The following is a 27,340-nucleotide window of genomic DNA, read 5'->3' as shown; positions in this document are numbered from 1 at the left end:
GCCTCAAATGCCAACTTTCCCCCCGACCATCTCGTCCACAAGCAAGGTAACCCATGCCCTCCAAGCAGGCCTAGTAACATTGTTTTGGGGCCCACTTGTAAGTACTTAATTTCTAGAAAATGAGATGCCAGAGCTCCAGCCTTTCAGCAAACAATGCTTCTGCTGTGGAGAGTTTTCCTGTAATCCCTGCTATGTGAGCACTCCAAATGTACTCAGGACTTGCTGTGGTAATTTTTTAACATACATCTTGAAAATACTTTGACAACACTTAGTAATTTTATAGCAGTCAAGTATTAGATCATAGATCCTTGCTCACCACTGCCAGAGATAATGTCAGACCAATGAAGGCCGTCACCCCATCCTGATCCTGGCTTACTGGGGCATTTACTTAAAGTCACTTCACAAATGAGTTACCTGTAAAAACACTACTATAGTTGTAGTCGACACAGTGTAGAGAGTCCAAAAATGCTAATTATTTGTTTTCTTTCTCTGTGTTGCTTTTTGGGTGAGGTGATTCTACCTTGTTAATCTTTTTGAACATGAAGTAGGAGGGTATAGCGATTTCAGATTAACTAATCAAAATCAAAGGGTGTGTGGTGCAGTTGAAGGCTGGTTGTGTGCATTTAGGAGATGTGTGTACAAAGGAGTGATATTGCCTGAGAGGATGTCTCTGCCTCTCACTATTCCACCCTTCTCAAGTAATAGAGAACTAACATCATTCAATGCATCTGTGATGGTCTTCTTTTGCTCTTGTTCCCACCATTCCCCTCTTGAGCAAAATGTCATATTGTGGTAGGCTTTAAGGAGAAGCAGAAGACCATCTATCCCTAAAGCAATGTATCCCATACTTAAGGCATCCTTGATAGATAGATTCTTGTGTAATTTTTTTCATGAAAACTTCCAAGGAGGGATATTCCACAGTGTCTACCAGAGACTTTATTCCATGATTGAACTGCGCCTATTATTAGAAAGTTGTTCACCATAAATCTACTTTTCACAGGTTGGAGCACATTACTTCTTGTCAGTAGCTGGTGTTGAATCTTTTTCCTGACTTACTCTGTATTTTATTTCCATCATCTGTTTCTCTTATGACTTGCCTTTATAATTGTGGCAGATCTCACACAATTACATGAGTTATATTTAAGATAGGAATGAGAAGCTATTATATCAACACAACCGACTATATCATGGAAGTCAATTCCCAGGAAGGATAGGGACTGTGTGCAATTCCTGACCGAGTCTCTGAGCGCCGCTGTTGAACAACCAAGACTGAACTATGCAACAAGAAAACGCAGTCAGTCTTCCCAGATCAACCGCTTCAGGGCAGAAAATTGTGAGAGATCATCAAGCATTGCATGTGTTTGAACTGTATCAGAACCCAAGGAAAATATTGACTGGAAGGAGGTTCTTTTTTTTCCACTGTTGCCAGCATTTACTGAAGCCTAAGCAGAAACGTTTTTAGTGGTCAAATCATTGGAGCAAAAATGGCAATAGGAAGCTGCCTGCAGTATGGCAAAGGAGAGGCAATCCTCTGTTTAATATTTTCTAGCATTTGGCAAGGCATCACCGGGCAGATCCACTACTCCATTCCTGAGGAAACAGAGAAAGGCTTTTGGGTGGGGAATATTGCAAAGGATCTGGGACTGGATTCAAAGAAGCTCTCAGACCACGGCATTCGCACGATTTCACAAGGTAGGATTCAATATTTTGCTTTGAATTATAATAATGGACATTTGCATACCACAGAAAGAATAGACAGAGAAGAGATTTGCAGTCAGGCAGAGAAGTGTCTGATACATTTTGAGATTATCATTGGGGAAACCATGAAGCTTTTTGAAGTCAAAGTAGAAATCACTGATATGAATGACAATGCTCCTACTTTCCAGTCAGGGAAGATGGAGATGGAGATCAGTGAGATCACAGCACCAAGATACCAGTTCCCCCTCTATGAAGCTCATGATCCTGATTTGGGCGCAAATTCCCTCAAGGGATACAAACTCAGCTGGAGTAGCCATTTTTCTCTGGCTGTACCAATGACAATTGATAGTGGTCCAGCAAAATTAGTTCTGGAAAGACCTTTGGATCGTGAAGAAGAAGCAGTTCATCACCTAACCCTCACAGCATATGATGGGGGAGATCCTCCCAGGACCAGCACAATGCAGGTTAACATTATTGTCCTGGATGCTAATGACAATGCACCCATATTTAGCCAACCTATCTACAAAGTGAGCATTAAGGAAGATATACCTATTGGGACCATAGTGGTTACATTAAAAGCCACTGACCTGGATGAAGGAATCAACAAAGAAATGAAATATACATTCCGAAAAATCACAAAAAGGGCTTTCCAAGTATTCCACTTGGATTCAAACACCGGAGAAATATCTCTCGTTGAAAGCCTAGACTATGAGGACACAGTGCTTTATGAAGTTGAGGTGCAGGTCCATGATGGAGGAAGGCTTTTTGATACATCTAAAGTAATAATATCGATGATTGATGTTAATGATAATGCCCCAGAACTTGCAATAACTTCACTCATCACCTCCATCCCTGAGGATTCTCCTGCAGGAACTGCAATAGCTGTTTTAAATGTGCACGATCAAGACTCAGCAGAGAATGCAGAAGTCACTTGTTCTATTCCCAGCAATCTCCCTTTCCAATTGAAGAAATCACTAGTTAATTACTACAGTTTAGAGACAACAAAAATGCTGGACAGGGAGGAGATGGCAGCCTATAATATCACTGTCATGGTAATGGACCATGGAACACCCACTCTCTCGACAATCACCATCATCTCAGTCCTGATATTTGACACTAATGACAACCCTCCTTATTTCCCCCAATCTTACTATAGTTCTTACATTGTGGAAAATAACCAAAGAGGTGCCTCCATCTTCTCATTGATGGCAAATGATCCAGACTGGGAAGAGAACTCCAGAATAACCTATTCCATCAATGAATGTCAAATGATTAATTCCCAACTCTCCTCCTATCTCTCCATTAACTCTGAGACCGGGGTTGTCTATGCCTTGAGCTCCTTTGATTATGAAGAATTTCAGGAAATTCAGTTCCATTTAAGGGCCCAAGATGGAGGCTCCCCACCACTCAGCTCCAATGTCTCAGTGACTCTCTTCATCCTGGACCAGAACGACAATGCTCCCGAAATCTTGTACCCCTCCCCTCCCACCGATGGCTCCACTGGGATAGAGCTGGCCCCTCGCTCCTCCGAGCCAGGTTACCTGGTCACTAAGGTGGTAGCAGTGGATACGGATGCTGGCCAGAATGCCTGGCTCTCCTACCAGCTGACCAAGGCCACTGAGCCAGGGCTCTTCACCGTGGGACTCCACACTGGAAATATCAGGACAGCACGATTCTTTCTGGAGAAAGACACCCTTAACAAACGCTTGTGGTGTTAGTGAAGGACAATGGACAGCCACCTCTCTCCACCTCAGTCACTGTTACCATAGTGCTGGCTGACAACATCCCAGAAATCCTCTCAGATCTCAGCAGCATCTCAGCTCCTGTAGTTCCACAATCTGACCTCACCTTCTTCCTGATAATTGCAGTGGCCTTTGTCTCCTGCTTGTTCTTCACCTTCCTCCTTGTGTTACTAGCCATCAGGTTGCAGAAGTGGAAAAATTCTCAGTTGTATGATTCTGGGGGTATGAATTTTAGTGGTGTTCCAGTTTCTCAGTTTGTGGGGATTGATGGAGTACAAGCTTTTCTTCACTCCTACTGTCATGATGTTTCCCTGACCACAGGCTCTAGGAGGAGTAATTTCAACTTTCCAAAAGGATACTCCTCCAATACTCTAATGAGTCATCAGCCCTGTGTGATAAAAGACCCTTCCCTCATAGCTGAGAATCTTACTAACAGTGATGGGGATCCTGCCTCTCTTCAGGTGAGCTCACTCATACTTCACAGTTTTCGTTTTAAAACAAATTCTCATTAGGACATTGCTTAAGAATATCTCTGATCAGATGTTCTTAGGAAAATGAAGTTTTAATCTTATTTAGAAGAAGAATAGCAACAACAACACAAGACATATTTTATTTTTCTTTCTGTATTATATTTGTATCAAGACAGCATATCTCAGGTTATCATATTTTATATCTTCAATGATCCTGTCAGGATCACTGATAAATATCTGATTTGAAGCTGCTGTAATTTAATATTATCATAAGACCAATGGGTCTTAGATAGTTCTATATTCTTCATAGAGCAATTCTTGAATGTTCTCCATATATTGTTCCATATAATTTTATATTGTATTTTGTATTTGTATTTTTAACTTGTTGGTTGTTTTATGATGGTTTTAATTTTTGTGAACCGCCCAGAGAGCTTCGGCTATTGGGCGGTATAAAAATGTAATAAATAAATAAATAAATAAATAAATAAATATAGCAATCAAATTTTTGTTGCAAATATATGCTGTTTTCTATTTTTAAGTATTTCTTTCACCCTGACATTTAAAAATTGCGTCTGACAAACATTTTTTTCTTTCTTGGGAAGGTTGTTCTGTCCTGTGGGTATAGACAGAAACAAAGAGATGGTTTATGCAATTCTCTTTATATTGAATTGCATGTGCCTAGGTATGAAATTCACACCCATGACAGCAGTTGTGACCAGCGCATGCTTGCTTGATCACCACTTTTTAACAAAATAATACATAGCTGAGAACAGATGGCTGACATGTACAAATGTACATATGCTCTAGTTACAACTGACCCAGCGGTAGTGACGCTGGAGAAATCCACAATGGAATAGGGAGAGTTTGGGTTTCTATTAATCTGACCTGTGGATTAAACAGCGGACTGGCTTTTCCCGAGACACATCAATTTCATGGACTTACAGACCATTTTTTCCTTTTTTAAAATTTTAAGCAAATTTAGTTATAGAAAAATATTTAAAATAACCCATCCAAAGATGTGCATTTTCCCCATCAGCTAAAGCATGAAAATGCGCGTTTTGGAGGTAATTTGCACACATTCAAGAAATTAGAAAAATCTGATTCTGTCAAAGAATGGACAACGAAACAAAAGGTACCTGAAAATCCTCAAAGTGCAGATGGAACAGATTTTACAAAATCTATGCATCCGTCATGCATTTTGTAGCTTCGTGTCTGTATTTTTAAAAATACACTCTCAGTATTCCCAAACTATGTTATCATTATTTAAATAAATAAAAGCTTTTAGTCAGATGCATTTTTCTTGCCTCCGCTTAATGCAGTTTACCTATCATAGAATCATAGAAGGGGGCTACAAGGCCATCAAGTCCAACCCCCTGCTCAATGCAGGAATCCACCTTAAAGCATCCCTGACAGATGGTTGTCCAGCTGCCTCTTGAAGGCCTCTAGTGTGGGAGAGCCCACAACCTCCCTAGGTAACTGATTCCATTGTTGTACTGCTCTAACAGTCAGGAAGTTTTTCCTGATGTCCAGCTGGAATCTGGCTTCCTTTAACTTGAGCCCGTTATTCCGCGTCCTGCACTCTGGTAGGATGCAGTACTCTAGAGAGGCCTAACCAGGGCTGAATAGAGAGGAACCAGTACCTCACGCGATTTGGAAGCTATATCTCTATTAATGCAGCCCAAAATAGCGTTTGCCTTTCTTGCAGCCATATCGCACTGTTGGCTCATATTCAGCTTGCGATCTACAACAATTCCAAAATCCTTCTCGTTTGTAGGATTGCTGAGCCAAGTATCCCCCATCTTGTAACTGTGCATTTGGTTTCTATTCCCTAAATGTAGAACTTGGCATTTCTCCCTATTAAATTTCATTCTGTTGTTTTCAGCCCAGCACTCCAGCCTATCAAGATCACTTTGAAGTTTGTTTCTGTCTTCCAGGGTATTAGCTATCCCACCCAATTTTGTGTCATATTAAATGTATTATGGTATCACAGGAATTTGTACTGTATGTACCCATGGCCCACAGTACCAAATGGTGTATCTTCTGTTTATGATTTAGACTTCATGTCCATAATTTGTGTTTAGACTGAATTAAGGTACATTGGTGTTAGGTATTGGGGAAAAGTTCTGACCTTTGGTATATTGGTATGCTCTGGTGTGCTGTGTGTACCTCTAGTTAGCTGGATACCTAATGGTTCATAACATATTTCTTTCCTTGTTTGGAAAATATATTCCAAGGGGGAATTCAAACTGTTGAGTGGGAAGCGGGGAAATCCCATAGTTTTCCTGAAATATATGTAAACTCATCCTGCAATACAAGTTCCAAAGAACCATGTGACAAGCGTCATGCATCCAGGAGGGCCTTTGGCTTTTCGTCTCGTAGCACTCCTTACACCATATAGGAGATGGCTTTTGAAACCATGATAATTGAGTTTCAAAAATTGTTTGTAAAATGACATGGGAGTCAATTAGCTGTTGTTCACAGGAAAACAATCCAGTGAGAAAGCCCAAGCACTTACCAAGAAGGAAGTTGGATCTTACTCAGAGCCAGGCATTTGTCTGTACCATAGCCAGAGAGCAGGCAGTGGCAAAGGGAGGGGGAGTGTTGGGGGGTGCGCGCGCGAAGCAGCGGCTGACATGTTGGCAGTGGGGTGGGGGAATGGGGGGAGAGCTTGAGCTGGCTCTTCCTACCTCTCTGCACAGAGCTTATTTATACCTTGCACTCCTTTGATTATGAAGAGTTTCAGCATATTCAGTTCCAGGTCAAGGCCCAGGATGGAGGCTCCCCAACTCTCAGCAACAATGTCTCAGTGACTCTCTTCATCCTGGACCAAAATGACAATGCTCCCGAAATCTTGTCCCCTCCCCTCCCACCGATAGCTCCACTGGCCCCTCGCTCCTCTGAGCCGGGTTACCTGGCCACTAAAGTGGTGTCAGTGGATGAAGACTTGGGAAGACAGGTTCTCTTGTCTGCTAACCAAGGCCACAGAGCTAGGGCTTTTCACCATGAAATGTCATACCGGAGAGATCAAGACTATCTGTTTCGTTCTGGACAAGGATGTTCTCAAACAAAATCTGGTGGTTTTAGTGAAGGACAATGATTAGCCTCCTCTCTCTACCTCAGTCACTGTAGCTGTGGTGCTGTCTGACAACATCCCTGATATACTGATTGTTTTAACCAGCATCTCAGTTTCTGCAGACCCTCAGTAAGACCTTGCTCTCTATTTGGTGATTTTAATAGTCTCAGTCTCGTGTTTCCTCCTTCTGTTAAAGGACCTTCGATTTCTCGATCAAAAAAATATTCTGCTGTTTGACTTGGGAAGTGTAAATTTCAGTGGTGTTCCAGTTTCACATTTTGTGGGGACTGCAGTAGTCCATGATTTTCTCCACTCCTACTGTCATGAGAGTTCTCTGACCACAGACTGCAGGAAAAGCCATTTCAGCTTTCCAAAGGGAAACTTTTCCAATTTGTTGCCCAGTCAGCCTTCAGAGACAATGGGATTTTAAGTATAATTCTTATTTAATAGTGTCTGGCAAGATCTTGTGAAATTGTCATAAAAGGAAAAAATATATACAGAGATGAAATTATTTTTCTGTTTTGAGATTTATGATAGGTATTTGTTTTTGAAAAGTTTAAACTTAAACCTGTAGTCCAAAACACCTGGAGGGCACCAAGTTGGGGAAGGCTGTCCTGGCTGTTTGGCACAAAACGTGCTGATAGGGAAACAGTCTCAATTCAATGTTGTGTCCTACACCTGTACCTGAGGAACTTTGTTCATGAAGCTCTTGATATAAAGCCCAGTGATACTTAAGGTAATAGTCACACTGACTTCAGAGTGTTTGAGAATGATTCCTGCATTCACCACATGTCTGCTCACTCCTTCAAATATTGTCTTTATTAACGAGGGGAAGAAATGTGAAATGCACTTACTTGAAATAATTGTGTAAACTTGTACACAGTGCATCCATCTAGAGAGAAACTTTGCTGCTCTGCGAACCACTGGATCTCTATCAGCATGTAGATCCAGTAGATGCTCTTGCAGTTTTCCAGTTGAGACTCAGAGTGCCGCTGTTGGCCAGTGTGGGATAAGGAGAGAAAGAAGGGGATCTATTCACTTTTCTTTTGATGCAACAATAAGTGAGTTAAATTCTGCAAATCTGAGACAGAATCGAATGACAACAGCACAGCTTCCAACCAAAATTGGAGTCATCCCCATTAAGGCAATATCAAGTGATGATGCCTGTTCCTGACCACAACTTCTTGCAGCGTGAAAGTAACTTGAAAACACCACTCACAGAAAACGAAAGGATGAAAACAGAGCAGCCAAGGAAATGGATGAAGATCACACGGGGATGGAGCAGCAGCCGGCCACTCAGGCGGCAAGTACAGCTTTCCTTGTTGTTCTCTTTGTTCTGCCTGACACTCTCAGAGGAGGTTTGGTATTCAATTCCTGAGGAAAGGGAGAAGGGCTCTCTGGTGGGAACTCTCGCCAAGGATTTGGGTCTAAACAAGAGGGACCTGGTGAAGAGGAAGCTCCGTATTGTTTCTGCAGCTAATGAACAATTCTTTGCTGTGAATGAGGAACATGGAGACTTCTATGTAAGAGACAGAATAGATCGAGAAGAGATCTGTGGAAAATCTGCACATTGTGTCCTTAACTTTGAAATTGTGGTTGAAAACCCTCTGAATGTTTTTCATATAAGTGTTGCCATAGAGGATATTAACGATAATGCACCACATTTTATAAAAGATGATATCAAGCTAGAAATAAGTGAATCCAGCTTGATTGGAGCCATATTTCCTCTTGGAAGTGCTGAAGATCCTGATGTTGGGGTAAATTCTCTCCAAAATTACCAGTTGAGCCTCAACCAGTACTTCACCTTGGATGTTAAAGAAACACCAGATGGAAGTAAATACCCATTTTTAGTGCAAAGAAGACCACTAGACCGGGAAAGTGAATGCAAACTCCATTTGATCCTTACAGGCCTGGATGGGGGAGAGCCATTAAAAACTGGATCCACTCATATATGGATCAGTATTACTGATATCAATGACAATCCACCAGTTTTCACTCAGGAAGTCTATAAATCCAGCCTAAAGGAGAGTGTACCCAAAGGATCTTTGGTGACACAGGTGAAAGCCTCTGATGCAGATGAAGGTTCCAATGCACTGTTAAGCTACAGTTTCAGCAATGTCCCTGCTAAAGCTGACCAGAAATTTAACCTGGACCCAGAAAGTGGGGTGATTTCCATTAGGGAGCCTTTGGATTTTGAAGAGTCAAGAAGCTATATGATGTTAGTGGAAGCCAAGGATGGTGGTGGGTTATTGGCACATTGTAAGGTTGAGATTGATGTTCTTGATGAAAATGACAATGCTCCCGAAGTTTTGTTAACATCTGTATTTAGCCCAGTTCCTGAGGACTCTCTACCAGGAACTGTGATTGCTTTGATCAATGTGAATGATAGAGATGAAGGAGAAAGTGGGAAGACTACTTGCTATATACAAGGCAATATGCCTTTCAAAATTCTGTCCTCATCTAACAATTACTATAAGCTCCTCACAGATGGGCCCTTGGACCGAGAAAAAACCTCAGAGTATAACATCATAATTGCAGCCACTGACAAAGGCACCCCATCTCTCTCCACATACAAAAGCATTTCACTGAAGATTTCAGATATAAATGACAATTCTCCTGCCTTTGAAGAATCTACCTATAATGTCTTTGTACCAGAAAACAATCCCTCAGGTACCTCCATTTTCATGGTCGCAGCCTCTGACATGGATCTCGATCACAATGCCCAAATCACTTACTCCATCCTCAACAGCAACATTGAGGACCTGCCTCTCTCTTCTTATGTCTCCATTAATTCTAAGGCTGGAACGATCTATGCACAGCGATCCTTCAACTATGAGCAATTCAGGGAGTTTCAGATTCAAGTGAAGGCCCAAGACGGTGGTTCTCCCCCTCTGAGCAGCAATGTCACAGTGATGGTGTTCATTCTGGACCGCAATGATAATATCCCTCAGATCCTATATCCTTCACCAGGTGCCAATGGCTCAGCCTTGTTTGAGATGGTGCCTCGGTCTGCAGAACCAGGCTATTTGGTGACTAAGATAGTGGCAGTGGATGCAGATTCTGGACACAATGCTTGGATTTCCTATCATCAACTTCAGGCTATTGAGCCAGCACTCTTCACCCTTGGGCTTCACACCGGAGAGGTCAGGACAGCACGGCTCTTTGTGGAGAGAGATGCTGTGAAGCAGAGACTAGTGGTTGTGGTGAAGGACAATGGGCAGCCACCTCTCTCGGCCACCACTACTCTGAACCTGGTGTTTGCGGAGAACTTCCAGGAGGCCCTTCCGGAAATGAGCAAACCACCCAATGACTTAGAGTATCAGTCTGATATGAATACCATTTTGGTAATAGCCTTAGCTTTAGTCTCATTTTTATTCCTTTTTACGGCCATAACAGTTTTAATACTTAAATTTCGGAGAGAGAGAACCCCAGCAGTGTTTGGGACCTACAATACTGAATTATACTCTAGCTTGGGACACAAATTTTCCTGGAATTACAATAATGGGACATTGACATTGCCATATTCATATGAAGTATGCTTAGCTTCAAAGTCAGGTCATAGTGAGATGACAAACCAATTGGTGGTCACAGATAATCCCATTACTACAGACGATTCTGGAATTGGAAATGAATCTCTGGGTGAAAATCTCAGCTCTTATAACGAGACACAGGTGAGAATCACAGGAATATAATTAAAGATCTAGCTTTTGATTTCCTGATTAGAAGATTCCAGACTGCACAATTGTAATAGTTTCCTCCCCTAGCATAGTTGCTCAGAATGAACGAGGCCATGGTAGCATAACCTGTACATTTTAACACTACTAAGTTAATATGTTCCTTAACTGGTGAATAATATAAGTGAAATACGTATTTCTGCAGCAGAGAATATAGCCTTTGGCACTCTTTTGGTGTGTTTCATTGAAAATCGGTAAGCTTGAACTTTCATTCATGTCAACAAAATTATGGAGCCAAGAAGACATTTAACCTTTGCTGCTTTGTTTCTTTAGTCTTCATGCATAATAGGGAAACCATTATGTTACAAGTGATCTGTCTGTTGTTCCATCTTTTCTGAAGTACTATAGATTAGTTAGGTTATGTCTGCCCTCTACTGGTCAGATATCATACTACAGTCCTGAATTTAGCACAGGACAATGAGCTCCATCACACCAGCGAATTAATGCATTTTCTCCATTCCTGGTGTGCGGTTTTGCAGCACAGTATTCACAATATTCTCATGCCTGTCCTGCAGACATCCCGCCTCTTCCCCTGCCTTTTCCGTCTTTTCCTAGAATGGGGAAAGTCTGGTTTATTTTCCCCAAGCACATTTAAAGCACCCTGAAGCCTCCGTGTAGTGTTGTCCTCTCACTTTTTCTTTTGTTGGGTGTGTGTGCTGTGAAGGGAGAGCTTGCTGATGAAAGGGGAGGGCCAAGCAGTTCTCCTCCTCCATGCCTGTCAAACAAATGGGCTGAGCCAGTCTAACATACTTTTGCTACTCCAACCCCCCTTGCCCACAACTCCCTCATTTTTAAAGAGAAAGAGATGAAACTTGGAATCAGTTCAATTTATCTCTTGATTTTTAGGATTTTTTAAAATGGAAATTAACCAAAATGCTTACATCTGTGTAATTATTAAAGATAAAGAGTGATAGGTCTTAAGTAGAGCTTCAGGCATGACAAGTGTGAATCAGATCAGTTCATCCCTTGATTTTTTTAGGATTTTTTTTTCCCTTAAGCCATTGTCCTGATAGTCCACCAATGCAAAATTCCACCTGTTTGCATCTGTGGAGGATCGGTTTTCCTTTACTTTGATAATGGGCAGCCGGGAGTTGTAATTTTTGTTTTCTGTGGGGACAAGGAAAATCATGGTGGCACCCCCAAGACCCCCATGTGAGAGAGAGACAGAGAGAGAGAAAAGAAACAAATTTCATTCATTTTAAAGTTACCTCACTGGTCTAGCACCAGCCTACCTTGCAGGGCTGTTGTGAGGTTGAGAGAGGTAAAAAAGGTATTAATTTAATTCATTTAAAAGTTAACTCACAGGCCTACCACCAGTATACTACTTTAAGATGATTAAATTGCGGACATATACCTTAGGGGGTATATTTTGAACATTTTTGAACATTTTCAGAGTTTGGACTCTCAAAGTTATGCTGTTGTATCTAGTTATGATTTCCAGGTGGGAGGAGGCACCACAAATGGACATAGCCCATTTATGTGGGTTGTTTCCTTTTATGTGGAATTGGGTTGACTTCTTAAGACCGACCTTAGGAGTCTGGGTTGTGAAAGGTACACAACAGCTGCCCGCCCACACACTCACAATGGTTGCCAAAGGCTGGTAAGTCTGGCCTCCCACCTATGGCATGGTGGGAGTTCCAGCCAAGGCATGCTGGGGGTTGTAGGCAAAAGCCTAGTGTGTGTTTTTTTAAAATAAATTCTTTAAAAATACTTTAAACCCAAAATTTCATGTTTCTAGATTGTTCTGGTACATTCTATAGCCAGACCTATCAGTGTGCCAAATTTCAAATTTCTAACTCATCTGGAAGTGGGTAAACATATTTGGATACATCCTACACACATAATTTCAACTTTATAGGTAGAGATATACACACCTAGTGTGACCGGATACAAAAGAGGGCAGTGCTTCTGCAGTTTTAACTGTTGTGATGAAGAGGGCATTTAACCAGGTGCTGCATGCATACAAATGACACCTTCTGAAATTCCCTTTTCAATACAGCTGTAAAATATACAGGAGCCCTGTCCTCCTTCCCATATGGCCACCCTAGTCAGACACCGTGGTCCCTCTAGCATAGTATTGACTACACTGACTGACAGAGGACCTGCATACAAAGCGTGAGGTCTGCCATTGAGCTCCAGCCCCTTCCCTTAAGACCAGACAAGCCAAACTAAAAACAACATTGAAAACTACCTTGCTAAGAGGCCTGTCCCAAAGAGAAAAGCACAACTGCAATCAATTGAGAAGAAATGAACGGAGGTGCTGGGTGTGTGCCAGTTATAAAAGTATGGCCCAATTTCAAAAGTCCTCAGCATGCTATCAGTTCAGACCTCTGAGAAGAATGACCTGCCCCTTCCCTGGCTGGCTGCTGGGTGGGGAAGAAAGAGGAGAGGATGAGATGAGAAAAGGGAGTGGCCAAAAGAGAAAAAAGGGGACACCCCCACACACACACTTTTGGCTCTGACCACTGCTGACATGCGGCCCCCAAGGGAATGCAGTCTTTGGCAGACACCCTGATCTAGAGCTTTGAAGAAAATTTCTGGAATTGGGCTTGCAAGTAAAGTCGCCAATGTAACTGAGCTGGAATTGGAGCCAGAATGCCCTGTGCTAGCTGTAGCTTTGACATATCTTCAAGGGCAGATCTGCATAGAGCTCACTGTGGTAATCTAGATGTGTGATGTTACATAGATAGATGTGAACAATTAGAAGTTTGCTTGCAGCATGGGCTGTCAAGGATGGGTTATGTGGGCCAAAATAGACGTAATGTGGTAAGTCTGTGACTGGATCTCACTATGCATATATCTAACCCCCGATCAGCCTTGCGTGCATGGGGGGGGGGGATTTGAATCAGGGTGATATGTGTGAAGGGAAGGGGGCTCTAGCCCTTTCCCCCTGGGCCATGGCTCCAGTCTAAATCACACACATTTCAAGCTGCTAAGGAGCTGAGGAAGGGAAAACATACAGATATAATACTGCAGTTTCAGGAGGACAAATTTGATTACGGCCACAATGCAGCAGGAAAAGGGTTGGCCCTGCTCCCGCTGCAACTAACTTACCCGCACTCCACCCCACATGGTTGCTTTTAGGAGAAGAAAAATATGTGGGGTGATTCAAACACAATTTAGCCCTTAGAACATACGCCCTTGAATTCTATCACCATTCCTTTTTGGTTTTCAATACTGGCCTTCAGTTAAGTATCAACAGGTATGAGTGCTAAGATGCACCTTCACTGCAAAAGGGCAAAATTGTGACTTTTGGGCAAGGCCAAATGATAAAATGTTTTGCAGTGAAGGTGCATCTTAGCACCCACACCTGTTGATACTTAACTGAAGGCCAGTATTGAAAACCAACAAGGAATGGTGATAGAATTCAAGGGTTATAAGGAGTTGCCACCACTGCTTATGACTGATAGTTTAGCCTAGGTGAAGCATTGCAGTACGTAGAATTGATAAGACTTTATTGTGTCTTGTAGGTATGAGATAACTGTGAGTAATGGAATATATTCTTGGAAATGAAGGAAGGATGCCACAAATGGGTCAGTCAAGTCCTGGCAGCAGCACGTAGCTTAACTTAGCAGGGATACCTCCACCTGGTTGTTACTGGTATCAGTGGCAGACCAGTTTACATTGAGACGAGTGGGAATTGTGGTATGACTGTGACAGAAATTAAGAGGTTCATCAGATGAGCATTTTATCACACATTTGCTACTGCCCACTTACAAATGTGCGCACATCCTTTAGACGATGACATCTGCCTCCCGCTTGTTTTTCCGTACGGGTGGTTTAAATTTTAATGTGGGTTGAGGGTTTTTAATGGAAATTGTTTTATGTTTTATTGGTGAGGTGGCTCTATAAAAATGTTTTTAAATAATAAATAGACCCCTTTTAATCTGATTTTTTTTTAAAAAAATGGAATGTGCCGCGATCTCCTGCTGTGTGCAGGAAAAGTAGCGCAATAAAAGCAGCCTCGTTTACTTCCTCTTTCCCCTCTGGAAGAATGGGGAAGTGCGGAGAAGCAACTGCAAGGAAACACGATTTCCCCATGTGATGACGCTCTCAGGATGAGGTCATTGGCATCATGAGGGTTATAAAAGACCAGGGTTTGATCAGTTTGGGAGAGAGATCCTGGGAGAACAAGAAACCCACCAGACATGCTTAGGCTGGCCTCATCCACCCTGCCCTCCGTTTAGGTACATATGAACCTTTAATATTGATCATTAGATTGATAGGGACCTAGGTTTTACTTTGTTAACAATATGTTTGCTACTATTTTCATTGAATTTTTAATCATTATAACTTGTGTGTATTTAGGAATGTTTGTGTTCTGCCTCATCTTAGCTAAAGCTTGTTATTCTCTTAGACTGTTTGAGCAATACATATATATTCTTTAATAACATTTGGGTTATTTGGTGTGAGGGAGGTTTCAGGGACCAGTATCCATTTAATTCTTGAAGCCCAAAACACTTGGTAAAGATTTGCAAATCTATCACTGAGTGGGGTCTGTCCTTTAAAACTGTTGTATTCTCTCTTGATCTGGTGAATCTCAAATACACCCGTTCAAGTTTGGGAAACAAGCTAGTCAGATGGAGTAAGAAGCAGTTCTTCATCTCATAGGCATGTCAGAGAAATCCTCAAAGGATTCAAATGAGTTGAGATTTCTGTGAATCCAAACTGTGGATTCCACAGCGGACCAGCTTTTTCCAGCATTGACTTGCTGACCGGTTTTTGTTTTGTTTTTACTCTTCGGAGGGATTTGTGCAAGTACACATAAGTTCAAATATGCATTTAGAAGCAGGAACGAAATTCTTGTGCATGCCTAAAATAAATTAAGATTCTGTCAATGAGCAGGCAACAGAACGAAAGACACCTACAAATCTGCAAAACACAGGTGGAATAGAGGTAACAAAATCTGTACACCCCAGCTTAGCCACAGTGATCCATGCTTTGATAACCTCTAGGTTAAACTACTGTTTATGCACTCTCCATGGTCCTACCTTTGAACATGGTTTGGAAACTGCAGTTAGTATAGGATGTGGTAGCTAGATCTCTAACAAGGATTGGGTGTTATAATCATATTGCGCCAATGGTACACAGTTGAACAACTCCCAATCTGTTCCATGCCCAATTCAAAGTGCTCGTCTTTCAGGACCAGTGTACTTGAAGCACCACCTGTCTCTGTACCTGGCTACCCATATATTAAGCTCTTCAGTAGAGGGTCTTCTGTGTCTCTCTCATCAGAAATAAGGCAACTGGCTACCATGGAGAGGGCATTCTTAGTGGTGGCATTCCAGTTATGGAACGCTCTCCCCAGAGAGTTTCACCTGGCACCTACTTTATTTCTCTTTCAGTACTAGACAAATACACTTTTATTTCCAGCCCTTTTAGGCTTAATTTTAACCCTATTGATTGTTCTTATCTGTTTTTAAGATCTTGATGCCTTTAGGTTGTTGATTTGTTTTGTCTGCATTTTAATTGTTTCTTTATTTTATTACATGAACTAACCTAAAAATCTCTATTGAAGGACAGTATAGAAATTTCTATAATAAATGAATAAAATGAATCCTCTGTTGTCTCCCTCTGGGAGGCTCTACCTGCTCACTCTGGGCAGTGTTGCAGGGGGGGAAATGCCACCTCCTCTGGAGAGGACTTGCCCCCAGTTCCCACTGCACCCCCCTCCCATCGCAGTGCTGGTGAGCAAGCAAGCATATGAGGCAGCTGCCCCTGCCTAGTTGCACACCTGTGCCCTTCCTCTGGCGAATGCCTCCTCCCTCGCCTCTCTGGGCCATGCCATGAGGCCAGGCCGAGCTCTATGCTGCCCAGAGAGAGAATGTGCTCCATCAGCCACTTCTGCCTGCCTGTTCACACCCTCTCTGTTGGTGGCAGGTGGGGAAGATTGTGCAGGCTGGCGGAGCGGGGAGGCGCAATGAGAACTCTTCTCTCCCCCCCTCCGCGCGCGCGCGCGCATGTTGCCCCTCCCCGCACCTGGAACAGGCCCTGCTTCGCCCCAGCGCCGTAGCCTTCGCAGGGCAGCCAGCTGGGGGCCAGCTCTGGCCTGGCAGCGGGCCTGGGGCGCGCTTCGCCTCTTGCAGTTATTGGCCGGGACTCTACGCGCCGCTGTTGACCCAACGATGTTAGCTGGGGAGGCTGTGTGGGAACTGGGACGTCGCGCCGAGTCGAGTGAGAGCGGCAGGCAGAAAGAGAGAAAGAGAGAGGGCGAGAGGCGCGCAGTCCTCCCGCTGCACCGCCGGAGGAAGCGATGCCCGTCTCCCCGACGCCCCACACCCCACGGCCGGGACCTGCAGGCCGGCGGCAGCAGGAGCGGGCTGGCTGAGAACTTTTAGAGGAAGCGCCGACAAACTTTGCCAGGCCAGGAGCTGCTGCCGCCGCCGCCGCCCCTCCCGCCTGAGATGAACAGGGCTGCTGCAGAGCGCCGGCGGCTTCCGCGCTGGCTGCAAGTGCTGGGCCTGGGGCTTTGGCTGGGCGTCTCGGACTGGGCGTCCGCCTCCCTTCGGTACGCCATCCCCGAGGAAAGGCCCCCAGGGTCCTCGGTGGGCAACGTGGTGCTTGACCTGGCCTTGCCTCTCCAGCAGCTGCAGGCTCGGAACCTCCGGGTGGTGTCGGGAGGCGGCCGAAAGTTCTTCGAGGCCGACCTGAACACCGGCCAGTTGCTGGTGAGCGAGAGGCTCGACCGGGAGGCGCTTTGCGGGGCGCTGGCGCCGTGCGTCCTGAGCCTGCAGGTCGTGGTGGAGGGCCCGCTGGAGCAGTACGGCGTGGCCGTGGAGATCCAGGACATCAACGACAACGACCCGGCTTTCCTGAGCAAGCAGATGAGGCTGGAAGTCAGCGAGTCGGTGGCAGCTGGGGCGCGTTTCCCCCTGGAGAGCGCGCAAGACCCGGACGTGGGAATTAACTCTTTGCAGACCTACCAGCTCAGCTCCAACCAGCACTTCGCCTTAGACGTGCAGACGCGAGGGGACGGCACCAAATATGCGGAGCTGGTGCTGGAAAAGGAGCTGGACTGGGAGCAGCAGAGGGACCTCCAACTCGTTCTCACGGCGCTGGATGGAGGGAGCCCGCCGCGATCGGCCACCTTGCAGGTACTGGTGGACGTCCTGGATGCGAATGACAACGCCCCCGTCTTCAACCAGTCCACCTACAGAGCCCGCCTGAAAGAGAACACGCCCTTAAACACCCTGGTGGTCAAAACCGGCGCTTTCGACCTGGACGAGGGCCCCAACGGGGAAATCATTTACTCCTTCAGCAGTCACACCCCTGCCAGAGTCCAGCAGCTCTTTGCGCTAGACTCTGCCACTGGCGAACTGAGGCTCAAGGGATTGCTGGATTTTGAAGAAACCAGGTTTTATGAGATTTATATCCAAGCAAAAGATAAAGGCGCTAATCCAGCGGTGGCTCATTGCAAAGTGCTGGTTGAAATAGTTGATGTGAATGACAACACCCCTGAAATAACAGTGACCTCGGTGTACAGCCCAGTACCTGAAGATGCAGCTCCAGGAACTGTGATTGCTTTACTAAGTGTCACAGATCAGGACTCCGGTAATAATGGCCTGGTCAATTGCTTTATCCCTTCCGGCATTCCTTTTGCCCTGAGTTCATCCCTTAAGAACTACTACACGTTGCAAACCAAAGAACCCTTGGATAGGGAACTTGTCTCTGAGTACAATATCACCATCACAGCTCGGGACGCGGGCTTGCCCACTCTCATGGAGGAGAAGCAAATACTGGTCAAGGTGTCTGATATAAATGACAATCCTCCTAAATTTCCGCAACCCTCCTATGATGTGTACATGGAGGAAAACAATCTTCCAGGGGCTCTGCTCTTTAACATCAGTGCCTCTGACCCAGATCTGAACCAGAATTCCCACCTCTCCTACTCCATCCTGGAGAATCACAAGCCCTTGGGAGATTTGGTGGGCAGATATTTTTCCATCAACCGGGAGAATGGTTCTATTTATGTCCTCGTGCCCTTGGATCATGAGGACATAATGGAGTTCAGGCTAGTGGTACAGGTCCACGATGGAGGCATTCCACCCCTTGCCACTAATATCACAATCAATGTTTTTGTCACAGATCAGAATGACAATCCACCCAAAGTCTTATACCCAAAATCAAATAACAGTTCTTTGCTTTCAGAAGTAATCTCACCCTCGGTCAGCCCTGGATACATGGTCACCAAAATTGTGGCCTGGGATGCAGATGCAGGTTACAATGCCTGGCTTTCCTATGTCCTCCTCCAGGCCACTGACCCAGGACTCTTCACTGTGGGGCTGCATTCTGGGGAGATAAGCACCGCTCGCCCTCTGCAAGAGGAAGATCCGCTCAAGCAAACTTTGGTCATCTTAATAAAAGACAATGGGGAACCCGTTTTATCCTCCACTGTGACCTTTATGGTAACAGTAGCAGAGACATCTAGGGAGACACTGACAGACCTTACAGCTGTGTCCACTACACCCCAAACAAAGAAGCACTTGACTTTCTATTTAATCCTCGCTGTCATCTTGATCTCAGTGGCCTTCTTTGTCACAGTGATTGGGGTGGGCGTCTATAAATTCTACAAGTGGAGGCAATCCAGGGATATTTTCAAGGCCTCCAGGAGCTCACTTTATAGAACCCCAGGGCCTTTTAACCACATAGACACTGTGCGGAATGGATTTACTCCTCCAAACTTCTACCAGCAGGTCCTCACCACTGATTCTCGCCAGAGTGACCTTCTGTACAAAATGCCCTTTGCTCCCAGTCCTAAGGGGAGCCGCCAGAGTACTATCACAAGATGTGACCCTGCAATCTATAACCAGATAATAGGCACAAATAGCAGGCTTCTAGTGCCCTCAGAGGTAATGTATACTTGACAGAGCTTAAAGGCACGCCACTTATTTTCTTCTTCTGGAAATGTGATAGATCCCGTAAAACTTGTTCTTTTTCTTGTCTCCATCCTGTGGTGTGTAGTAGTTTAACAGCATAATTAAGCGTATCTCCCCCCCCTTTTAACTCCCATCACTTTTCTGTGGCATTTCCTTCCTATGTTAACTTAAGTTGGGTGGTTCAAACAATTCTTTCTGTGCCAAAACAAATCAATATTTATTTATTTATTTATTGCATTTCTATACTGCCAAATAGCCAAAGCTCTCTGGGCGATTCACAACTATTTAGGTAGTCTACTGTTGATGAGTTGCAAAGACTGTGATGAATGATAATTTCCAATAGGCTTATATTTAATGAAAAAATGTATACAGATCCGGAAGACAATGAAATTGTGACGCAGAGTAAAGAAATTACAAGTACATAATGGTAATGGATTGGATACGTATTAGAAGAATTCGGAAGGCTGTTTTGCTTGGGTGGTTCTCCAGGATGCTACAGGGAGACCATCTGCAACAATTCCTTGGGGCCAAACTCCTGGTGTTTTTCTATTTACAGTTCATCTGCTCTAATAGGATGTAAATAATGGCTTATTCCTTTTCCTCAAACTTTGGGAGAATGTGGTGGAATCAAATCTATTCTGTATATAGCCAAACAGGCTATGAAGAGGAGGAGTAATTGTAGCAGAAGAATGAAAAAATGTAACAAGGCAGCCACCCTCCAAAGAATATGCTCTGGGTACATAAAAGATTAGCATTCCTAGAAAAAGGAATAATCATGGATGGCCTTTCAGAAGAAGGCCTACCTCCAGGGCCTGCACCAGGTTCAAGGGCCCTCTGGCTTTCCCCAAAGCATCATTCTAGTCCCTCTCCCAAAGAAGTTGCAGCAGTGAGTGCAGGCAGCAGCACGGATAGGTGGCAGGAGACAGTATCATGTGATGGGCGGAATTGGGTAGTGCTGAAAGGCACAATAGCTCCAGAAACTTGGCCATCTGCATTTCATCAGAATGCCTCTTGGCCCCAACATACCATCACAGAGGGGCCCAGAGGCTTAGGGATGGTTAAAAATGGGGATGGTTGCAGGTGCCTGGTCTGGTGCTTCTCCATGTGTCCTAAATTTAAAAAAAAGTTGGGGGATGCCATTGTCAGCTGCACCTTCCTCTGGACTGCAGACAATCGTAGAAATGCTCTCATACTCCCTTGATGCACACAGTTAAGGGGAGTGGTATTGTGGCTGTTGACCTCCCACTTTCCACCTGTACATGGACAATTACCACACTGTTTGTTGGGAGGGCGGCCTACTCTTGACATTTTAGCTTCCAACTTCCATCATCCCACACCATTGGCTACACTGCCTAGGGTTGATGGGAGTTGTTGGCCAAAACATCTGGAGGGGCAAAAGTTGCCCAAGTCTGTATTATATGACATGTAAAAAAGGACAATCTGGATGTACAGCCCTTTCTTATACTCTGCCCAACATGTGGGAGGTAAGTCTTGGACTAGCAGTCACATGTAGGTGGGTCCCTCTTCATGGTGACTGTGTGTCTTGATTCTGGCAACTTTGCAGTTGAATAAATGAGAACTAACATGGGAACGCAGGAGGCTGCCTTATACCAAATCAGAACATTGCTCAATCTAGCTCAGTATTGTATATACCAGTATTGTATATGTAGGCAAGCTGGTTTTGGACTACAACTCCCATAAGCCCCATCCAGCTTGGCCAGTTGACTGGGATTATGGGTAAGATGTAGTCCAAAACATCTGAGGGCACCAGCTTGGTTTACACTGACAGTGGCTCAGTTCAGATAACACATTACTCAATGCAATCTGAAAACTCCACTCAATGGCTGAGTTTTTAGAAGGTACTCCCCACACAACATGTTCTAACTCCACCATTGTGTGACTGTGGGCTACCGTAGAGTTGAGTAAAATCCATTGAGACGTTTGATTGACAGTTCCTCCGCCATCTCGCCTCCCCCGATCCTCCCGGTGGTATCCCATCAGCCATCGTTGCTAAAAAAAACCCCACCCAATCCCAGTGGCTCTCCTAGTTCGACCCTTGCCGCTCTTGCCAGAGAACTCTGAAGCCAGTGTGAAAAGTCCACTCAATGCAACAGAAAACTCCATGGAGCCCAACACGCAACACAACAGTTGTGCAGTAACTCTCCTCTACATAGCGTGGATATTCTGCATGGAGTGTTTTCCAAAATAAACCTCCAGTGTTGCGTGGAGTTTTCCCGCCAGACAATATGTTTAAAAACTCCGCCGTGGTGTTCTAAAACCAGCATTGAGAAACATGTTGTCTGAACCATGGCTCTCCAGGGTTTCAGACTCATATCTTTCCCACCCATATCTGGAGATGCTGGAAATTGAACTTGGGACATTCTGTGTGCTCTACCACTGAGCTATGGCTCTAAGAAGACAAAGAGACTGCAAGATATGGGTTCTTACTTAGTGTGAGAATGTGGCACTTATTATTTCTACACTACTTGCAATTGTGCCATGAAGGACAAAGTGAGAACAGGTGTTGATCATTTGTTTGTGGTTTTATTTGTGTGTGTGTGGAGGAAGTAAAATGCAAAAAATGTTGCATAGGAGTTGCAAATTTATGAATGTTTCAAATTTTGTGTTGATGATGATGATATTTCAGGCCTGCATAACTTGTGACCCAAGCTAAATCCTTTACACCAGCCATATATTTTAACCTGCCATTAACCTGCCAGATTCCTTACAACTGCTTTATATTTACAGCCCCAGGCAGTCAACAAAAATAGAAGGTCCCTGGTGGACCACCATATGTACCTGGTGAGTTGTGTTCAGGTTGAAGGTTCTCAAGTTGTGCAGACCTGCTTTGTTTTATTTATTTAGGTTTTCCCTATTATCCCTAGGCTCAGTGTGGGTAACAATATTTTTTAAATAATATAAGAGTATGGCATATATTATCATAAAAGTTCCATTTTTATCTTTGCTATTATTATGCAGTTGCTCAGATCTGAGGGGCTTGCAAGACTTTTTGAAAATGTTTGGACTTGGGCTTTGACAGACATGGGGAGTGGGTGGAGGAAAAAAGTCCCAATGGTTGGAATCTGCAACCTAGAATGTCTTCCTTTGTCCTCACTGGTCTAAGTTGATGCTAGGGGGGCATTTGAGCAGAATCTTCCATTCCTGGGGGCACAGATGGCTTGTTCTAATGGAAGTGGGATTTACCATTTCAGATTGGAGGTGGAACGTTTCATATTCAGACCTCCTCTACCATTTGAAGTGGTACAGACCAGACACTAAAGGATGGGGTTGGGGGATTTAAAATGCATGTAGGCCCCAAACTTTTTTTGGATTAGTAGCTTAAAATTTACAATATGTGGATACTAGTGGAGAAACTATAGCACTAGAATAATGTGTTTCCTGCTGTGCTCCCAATGAAACTTTGGAAATGGTTTTCAAGGGTAGCCCCATTTAAAGTTCATATCAATAATCAATAAGATTTGTGAATATTTTCTTATATAAAATAAACATTACCTGGAGCTATTGACTATAATCCAGAAAAGCTGCTATGCACAGACTTACGAACATAAAAACAATAAAGCCCCAGATGCTTTCCCCAGATGCTGATCAGGCACACTGGACAACATTCCTCAGCCTTTCTCTGAATCCTCCTCAAGGTTTCACAAGACAATTGTGGCCTACGGTTGCCAGCTCTAAAGGTTTGACCTGAAGGTTCAGAGTTTTAGCCGCCTTCTCACAGTCTCAAGGGAAAAGACTAGAGTCTCAGGGTGAGTGGCCAGAGAAAGGGGCCATTTCCTAATTGCCTTGAGAGTTCTTGTCATGAACTCCACCTCTACTATGTCCTACCCTAAACCATGAAGCATAGGCAGACTTTGTTAGAAACCATCTCTTGCCTCCATCAGGTACCACTAGGCTTTGCCCCATCCCAACAGGCTCCACCCTCTGGACTTCCAGGCAACCCCGTTTCACTCCTGCGCTCTGTCCCAGCAGCTCATGATCTGAATTTGAGTAGACCTGGTAACCATTCTCTGGTCTATACTAACTTGAAGCACCATTCATTTGGCAGTCAGTACAGAACAGCCCAATGGTGATAGTGGTGAGGCCTATACATACCATGTTCATTTTAAGTGTTCATGAAGTATTATTTTCACTATAAAGGGAAGAACTTGTGTGTGTGCCATGTTTCTCTTTGGAGGATCTGGGTCCCTGAAAAGCAGTCTGAGGCTTTGCAGAGTTGGAGCCTGAGGGTACAGGTAGTAGAGGATGCTGGCAATAGATAATGGCATCTTCACCAGGTGGTCAAGTGGAACATCTTGACAACAGGCTGCACATAAGACAATTGGAAGTCAGTTCCATTTCCTCTGAAAGTACAAGCTGAGAGAGGGGAAGAACCAGGAGCCGGCAAAAAGTCAGTTCAGGAATAGAGAGTAAGGCAAGAAGCAAACAAAGACTGAGAAGGGTAACAGGGTCTAGGAACAGCACACCAGATATATTTGCATTACACATTTAAATAGGTTGCATACTAGTTTAACTGCCTTAGCTCCCTATGAGGCTCACGTGATTGAATGTTCCTCCTCCATACAAAAAAGTTGGGGCATATAGAAAACTGAATGTCAGGGAGCCCTTTTTAATTCTTTGCATAGGGGAGCATTCAAACAACTGAGACTCCACCTGCAGCCTGATGTGGTACGGCCCAGACTCAGGTGTACAATCTCATGAAAATTAGGTCAGAAGAGTGCTGTGGGGTGGGGTGGGGTGGTGAGGTGAGGTGAGGGAATGACTTCCACTGTTTTAAGTCTGCAGTATAGATACAATGGAAATGGTGTATGGAATGTGTCGTGGCCCCAACACTTGTAAGTGCACTTAAATGCCATTATAAATCATAGAATCATAGAATAGCAGAGTTGGAAGGGGCCTACAAGGCCATCGAGTCCAACCCCCTGCTCAATGCAGGAATCCCCCCTATAGCATCCCTGACAGATGGTTGTCCAGCTGCCTCTTGAAGGCCTCTAGTGTGGGTGTAGATCCTGCCCAGGTTATGGTTTAAGGTTATGGCCCAAGAGGCCTAGAGATAACAAGAGAGAGCAATGTTTTTGGAAGGACTCAGCCACATTCAGTTTAAGCACCCTGGGGATGGCACCCCTGATAAACTGAGTTTTGTGTAATCATTTTCATGTACTGGGTGAGATTTTGTCAGTGTTTACTTTTATTTTTTCCAATGCATTAGTATTTGGCATTTGGCATTTAGTATTTGATATTTGAAAATATTTGATAGCAAAGTAATCTGATATTTCATTTGTTAATATATATAAAATGTGAATTTACATTCCACAATATTTGGCATGTTATGCAATGTGCTTTTAATTTTATTTTATATGTTAATTCCTTGATAGCTGATATGGTCTGTAGTTTTGATGTAGGTCAGTCTTTTTTGGTGTCAGACAAGTTGAAATACCAGAAGCAAACGTGTTTTTATCAGTTTTTAGTTATGTACATCTTTTGCCTCAAGTGGTTGATGTGTGAGGACTTTTAGCTGTATATTCCATCTAAAATTAGAGTCTGGGAGATTGAGAAGAAAAGACCAGACTTTATTATTAAATGTGTGAAATACAGTGAAATGCAAGGCAACTTACTTTTTAAGTTGCCAAGCCCATATACAATTTCCTCTAAAATTAATGAAACAGAGTGGAAAGTTCTGACTAGCATTATGCTATAGTGATCTGTCAGTGGATGAGTTTTGTCAGTGATAAACAACATATAACTCCCTGCTCTGAGTTCTTTCAGCAATCTTCCCCAATCTTCCTCTCCAAATGTGTTGGACTACAACTCCCACAATTCCTCTGCAATGTTTATTAAAAGCTTTCCTTTTGTTAGTGCAGACCATTTGATTACTGTTCAGTACTGCTGGAAGATTAGTGATGAGCTGTCCCTTGATTATTCAGCTTCTCCTTCCCATTTTGAAGGGGCGGACTTTACTGAGTTCTTTTCACTTTTTATACTGAATAACAATATTTTATTTTAATATTACACTATTAAAAAAGAAAATCAATGAAAGGAAACCAGTAAGTAAAGACCCTTAAGCCAGTGGTTCTCAACCTTCCTAATGCCGCGACCCTTTAATACAGTTCCTCATGTTGTGGTGACCCCCAACCATAAAATTATTTTCGTTCTTCTCTACACGATCCATTGTCATGGGATGGTTTGCTAATGAAAATAATACATAACAATAGCTTTAATAATACAAAAGATGATACATGACATAGTTCAGTCAATACAGTTTCCTAAGACCATCGGAAATATGTGTTTTCTGATGGTCTTAGGCGACCCCTGTGAAAGGGTCATTCGACCCCCAAAGGGGTCCCGACCCACAGGTTGAGAACCGCTGCCTTAAGCAATAAAACAGGCGTAACCTGCAAAAAGGAAGCTTTTGATAAAAGGTAGAGGGATTCTTAGAAGCTTCGATAGCAATTTGCCTGTCCACGCTAGACAGGCTAGTGCTGTAATTGTATCTAAAACACATCACCTCTGAAAAAGCATGGGAGGATAGCACAGAAAATGCTGGAATGCAGTGATCTGGCAGTTCTATCTGGGTGCTCAATAAAAAGTGAGTGCGTAATGATGGCAATTCCAGAGAAAGGCACTAGTGTGGAAGCAAGAACTGTCTGCCAGAAGAAACAATAATCTGTTCATTTTCCCTCCTTATTGCTATCTCTACCTATGCTCATCCAATGCTGTAAGGGTTTTCGTGCTATTTGATGAGCTAGCAGTGTTGGATTTTAGTTGAAGTCAAGCTGATGGAAATGGGGACTGAAAGCTTAAAGGAGGACTTGGAAACTGGAAGTGGCTTCTCGTTTTGTATTCTTTTATGAGTATAATATCAAGGCAAATTCACTCTTTTAAAGCATGAGTGTGAAGGAAGCAGATCTGGATCTTCTGTTAGATTTCTGGATCATTTGCAGTAGATTGGCTAGGATTTGTGACTCCCAGTTGTGGGTAGGATTTGTGACGCCCAATTGTTTAACAATAATAGTAACCAAATGACTCCCCCACCCCAATTGTACTGCAAAAATGAAGGAAACTTGGGGTAACCAGGAGTGTTTTTGTTTTTAGGAGGACTGTGAGCTCCACTCCAAACAAATTCCTGGCCCCAGATTTCTTCAAAAGGTGTGTCTTTTGCACCAGGCTCCAGTTTGTGAATCTTAGTAAAATATAAAGTAGATCCCACAAGTATGAAGTATGCCCACCTGGGCAGCATTGCAGGCTAGCTAATCAAAGACATGGGTGCTATATGATTAATTATGATTGATCAGTAGGATGTTGGCTCTAGAAACAGAGTTTTATTACTTATAAAGGAGCCTATTGTCTCTGTGTATGTGTGGGGAAAGCTGAAATGAATGGCATAAGATCTCTGGTTGGAAATGTACCAAGCAGAAATGGAAAACAGAGACATCAATTACTCCCGCCCTTCACTAGGCCTGTCACACCTTTCTGAAGAGAGAGATCTGTAGAAGTATAAGAATCCACATCCCTGTGTCAATGGATCCATCAACTGACCCATCAGCACTTACAGTTTCTTTTCTGTAGATGTGAAAAATACAAGATCTGCATTGTTGTTGAAGAAGAAGAAGTTGCTGGTTTGAACATTGGACAGAAAAAAGAAAGTGAAGACACACTTGGTCCAGAAAGCTATAGATTGGAACAATGTACCAGTACGGAGATACTATATAGAGAATTCCCTGCTGGGGAC

The 27,340-nt window shown here is 43.6% G+C and overlaps 1 protein-coding gene and 1 pseudogene across 23 annotated transcripts in view; both read left to right on the top strand.

The window, feature by feature from the left end:
• The window catches only part of LOC134401297 (protocadherin gamma-C5-like), a 298,584-nt gene that overhangs the window by 225,686 nt on the left and 45,558 nt on the right, over positions 1-27,340 (top strand). Inside the window, exon 1 of one of the 23 annotated variants that reach the window (XM_063130067.1) lies at positions 7,937-10,654. The exons of 21 other annotated variants lie outside the window; for them this stretch is intronic. In XM_063130067.1, the coding sequence (XP_062986137.1) occupies positions 8,141-10,654 (2,514 nt within the window). In that variant the 5' untranslated portion in view covers positions 7,937-8,140. Of the gene's footprint in view, positions 1-7,936; positions 10,655-17,104; positions 19,567-27,340 lie in introns of those variants that run through there. One more of the 23 variants, XM_063130070.1, reaches the window with a different exon arrangement.
• On the top strand, positions 1,485-7,413 carry LOC134401006 (protocadherin gamma-A8-like; annotated as a pseudogene).

The sequence above is a fragment of the Elgaria multicarinata genome, chromosome 7 (genome assembly GCF_023053635.1).
Source record: "Elgaria multicarinata webbii isolate HBS135686 ecotype San Diego chromosome 7, rElgMul1.1.pri, whole genome shotgun sequence".
Classification (NCBI taxonomy): Eukaryota; Metazoa; Chordata; class Lepidosauria; order Squamata; family Anguidae; genus Elgaria; species Elgaria multicarinata.
This window is presented reverse-complemented; position numbering and strand designations above follow the sequence as displayed.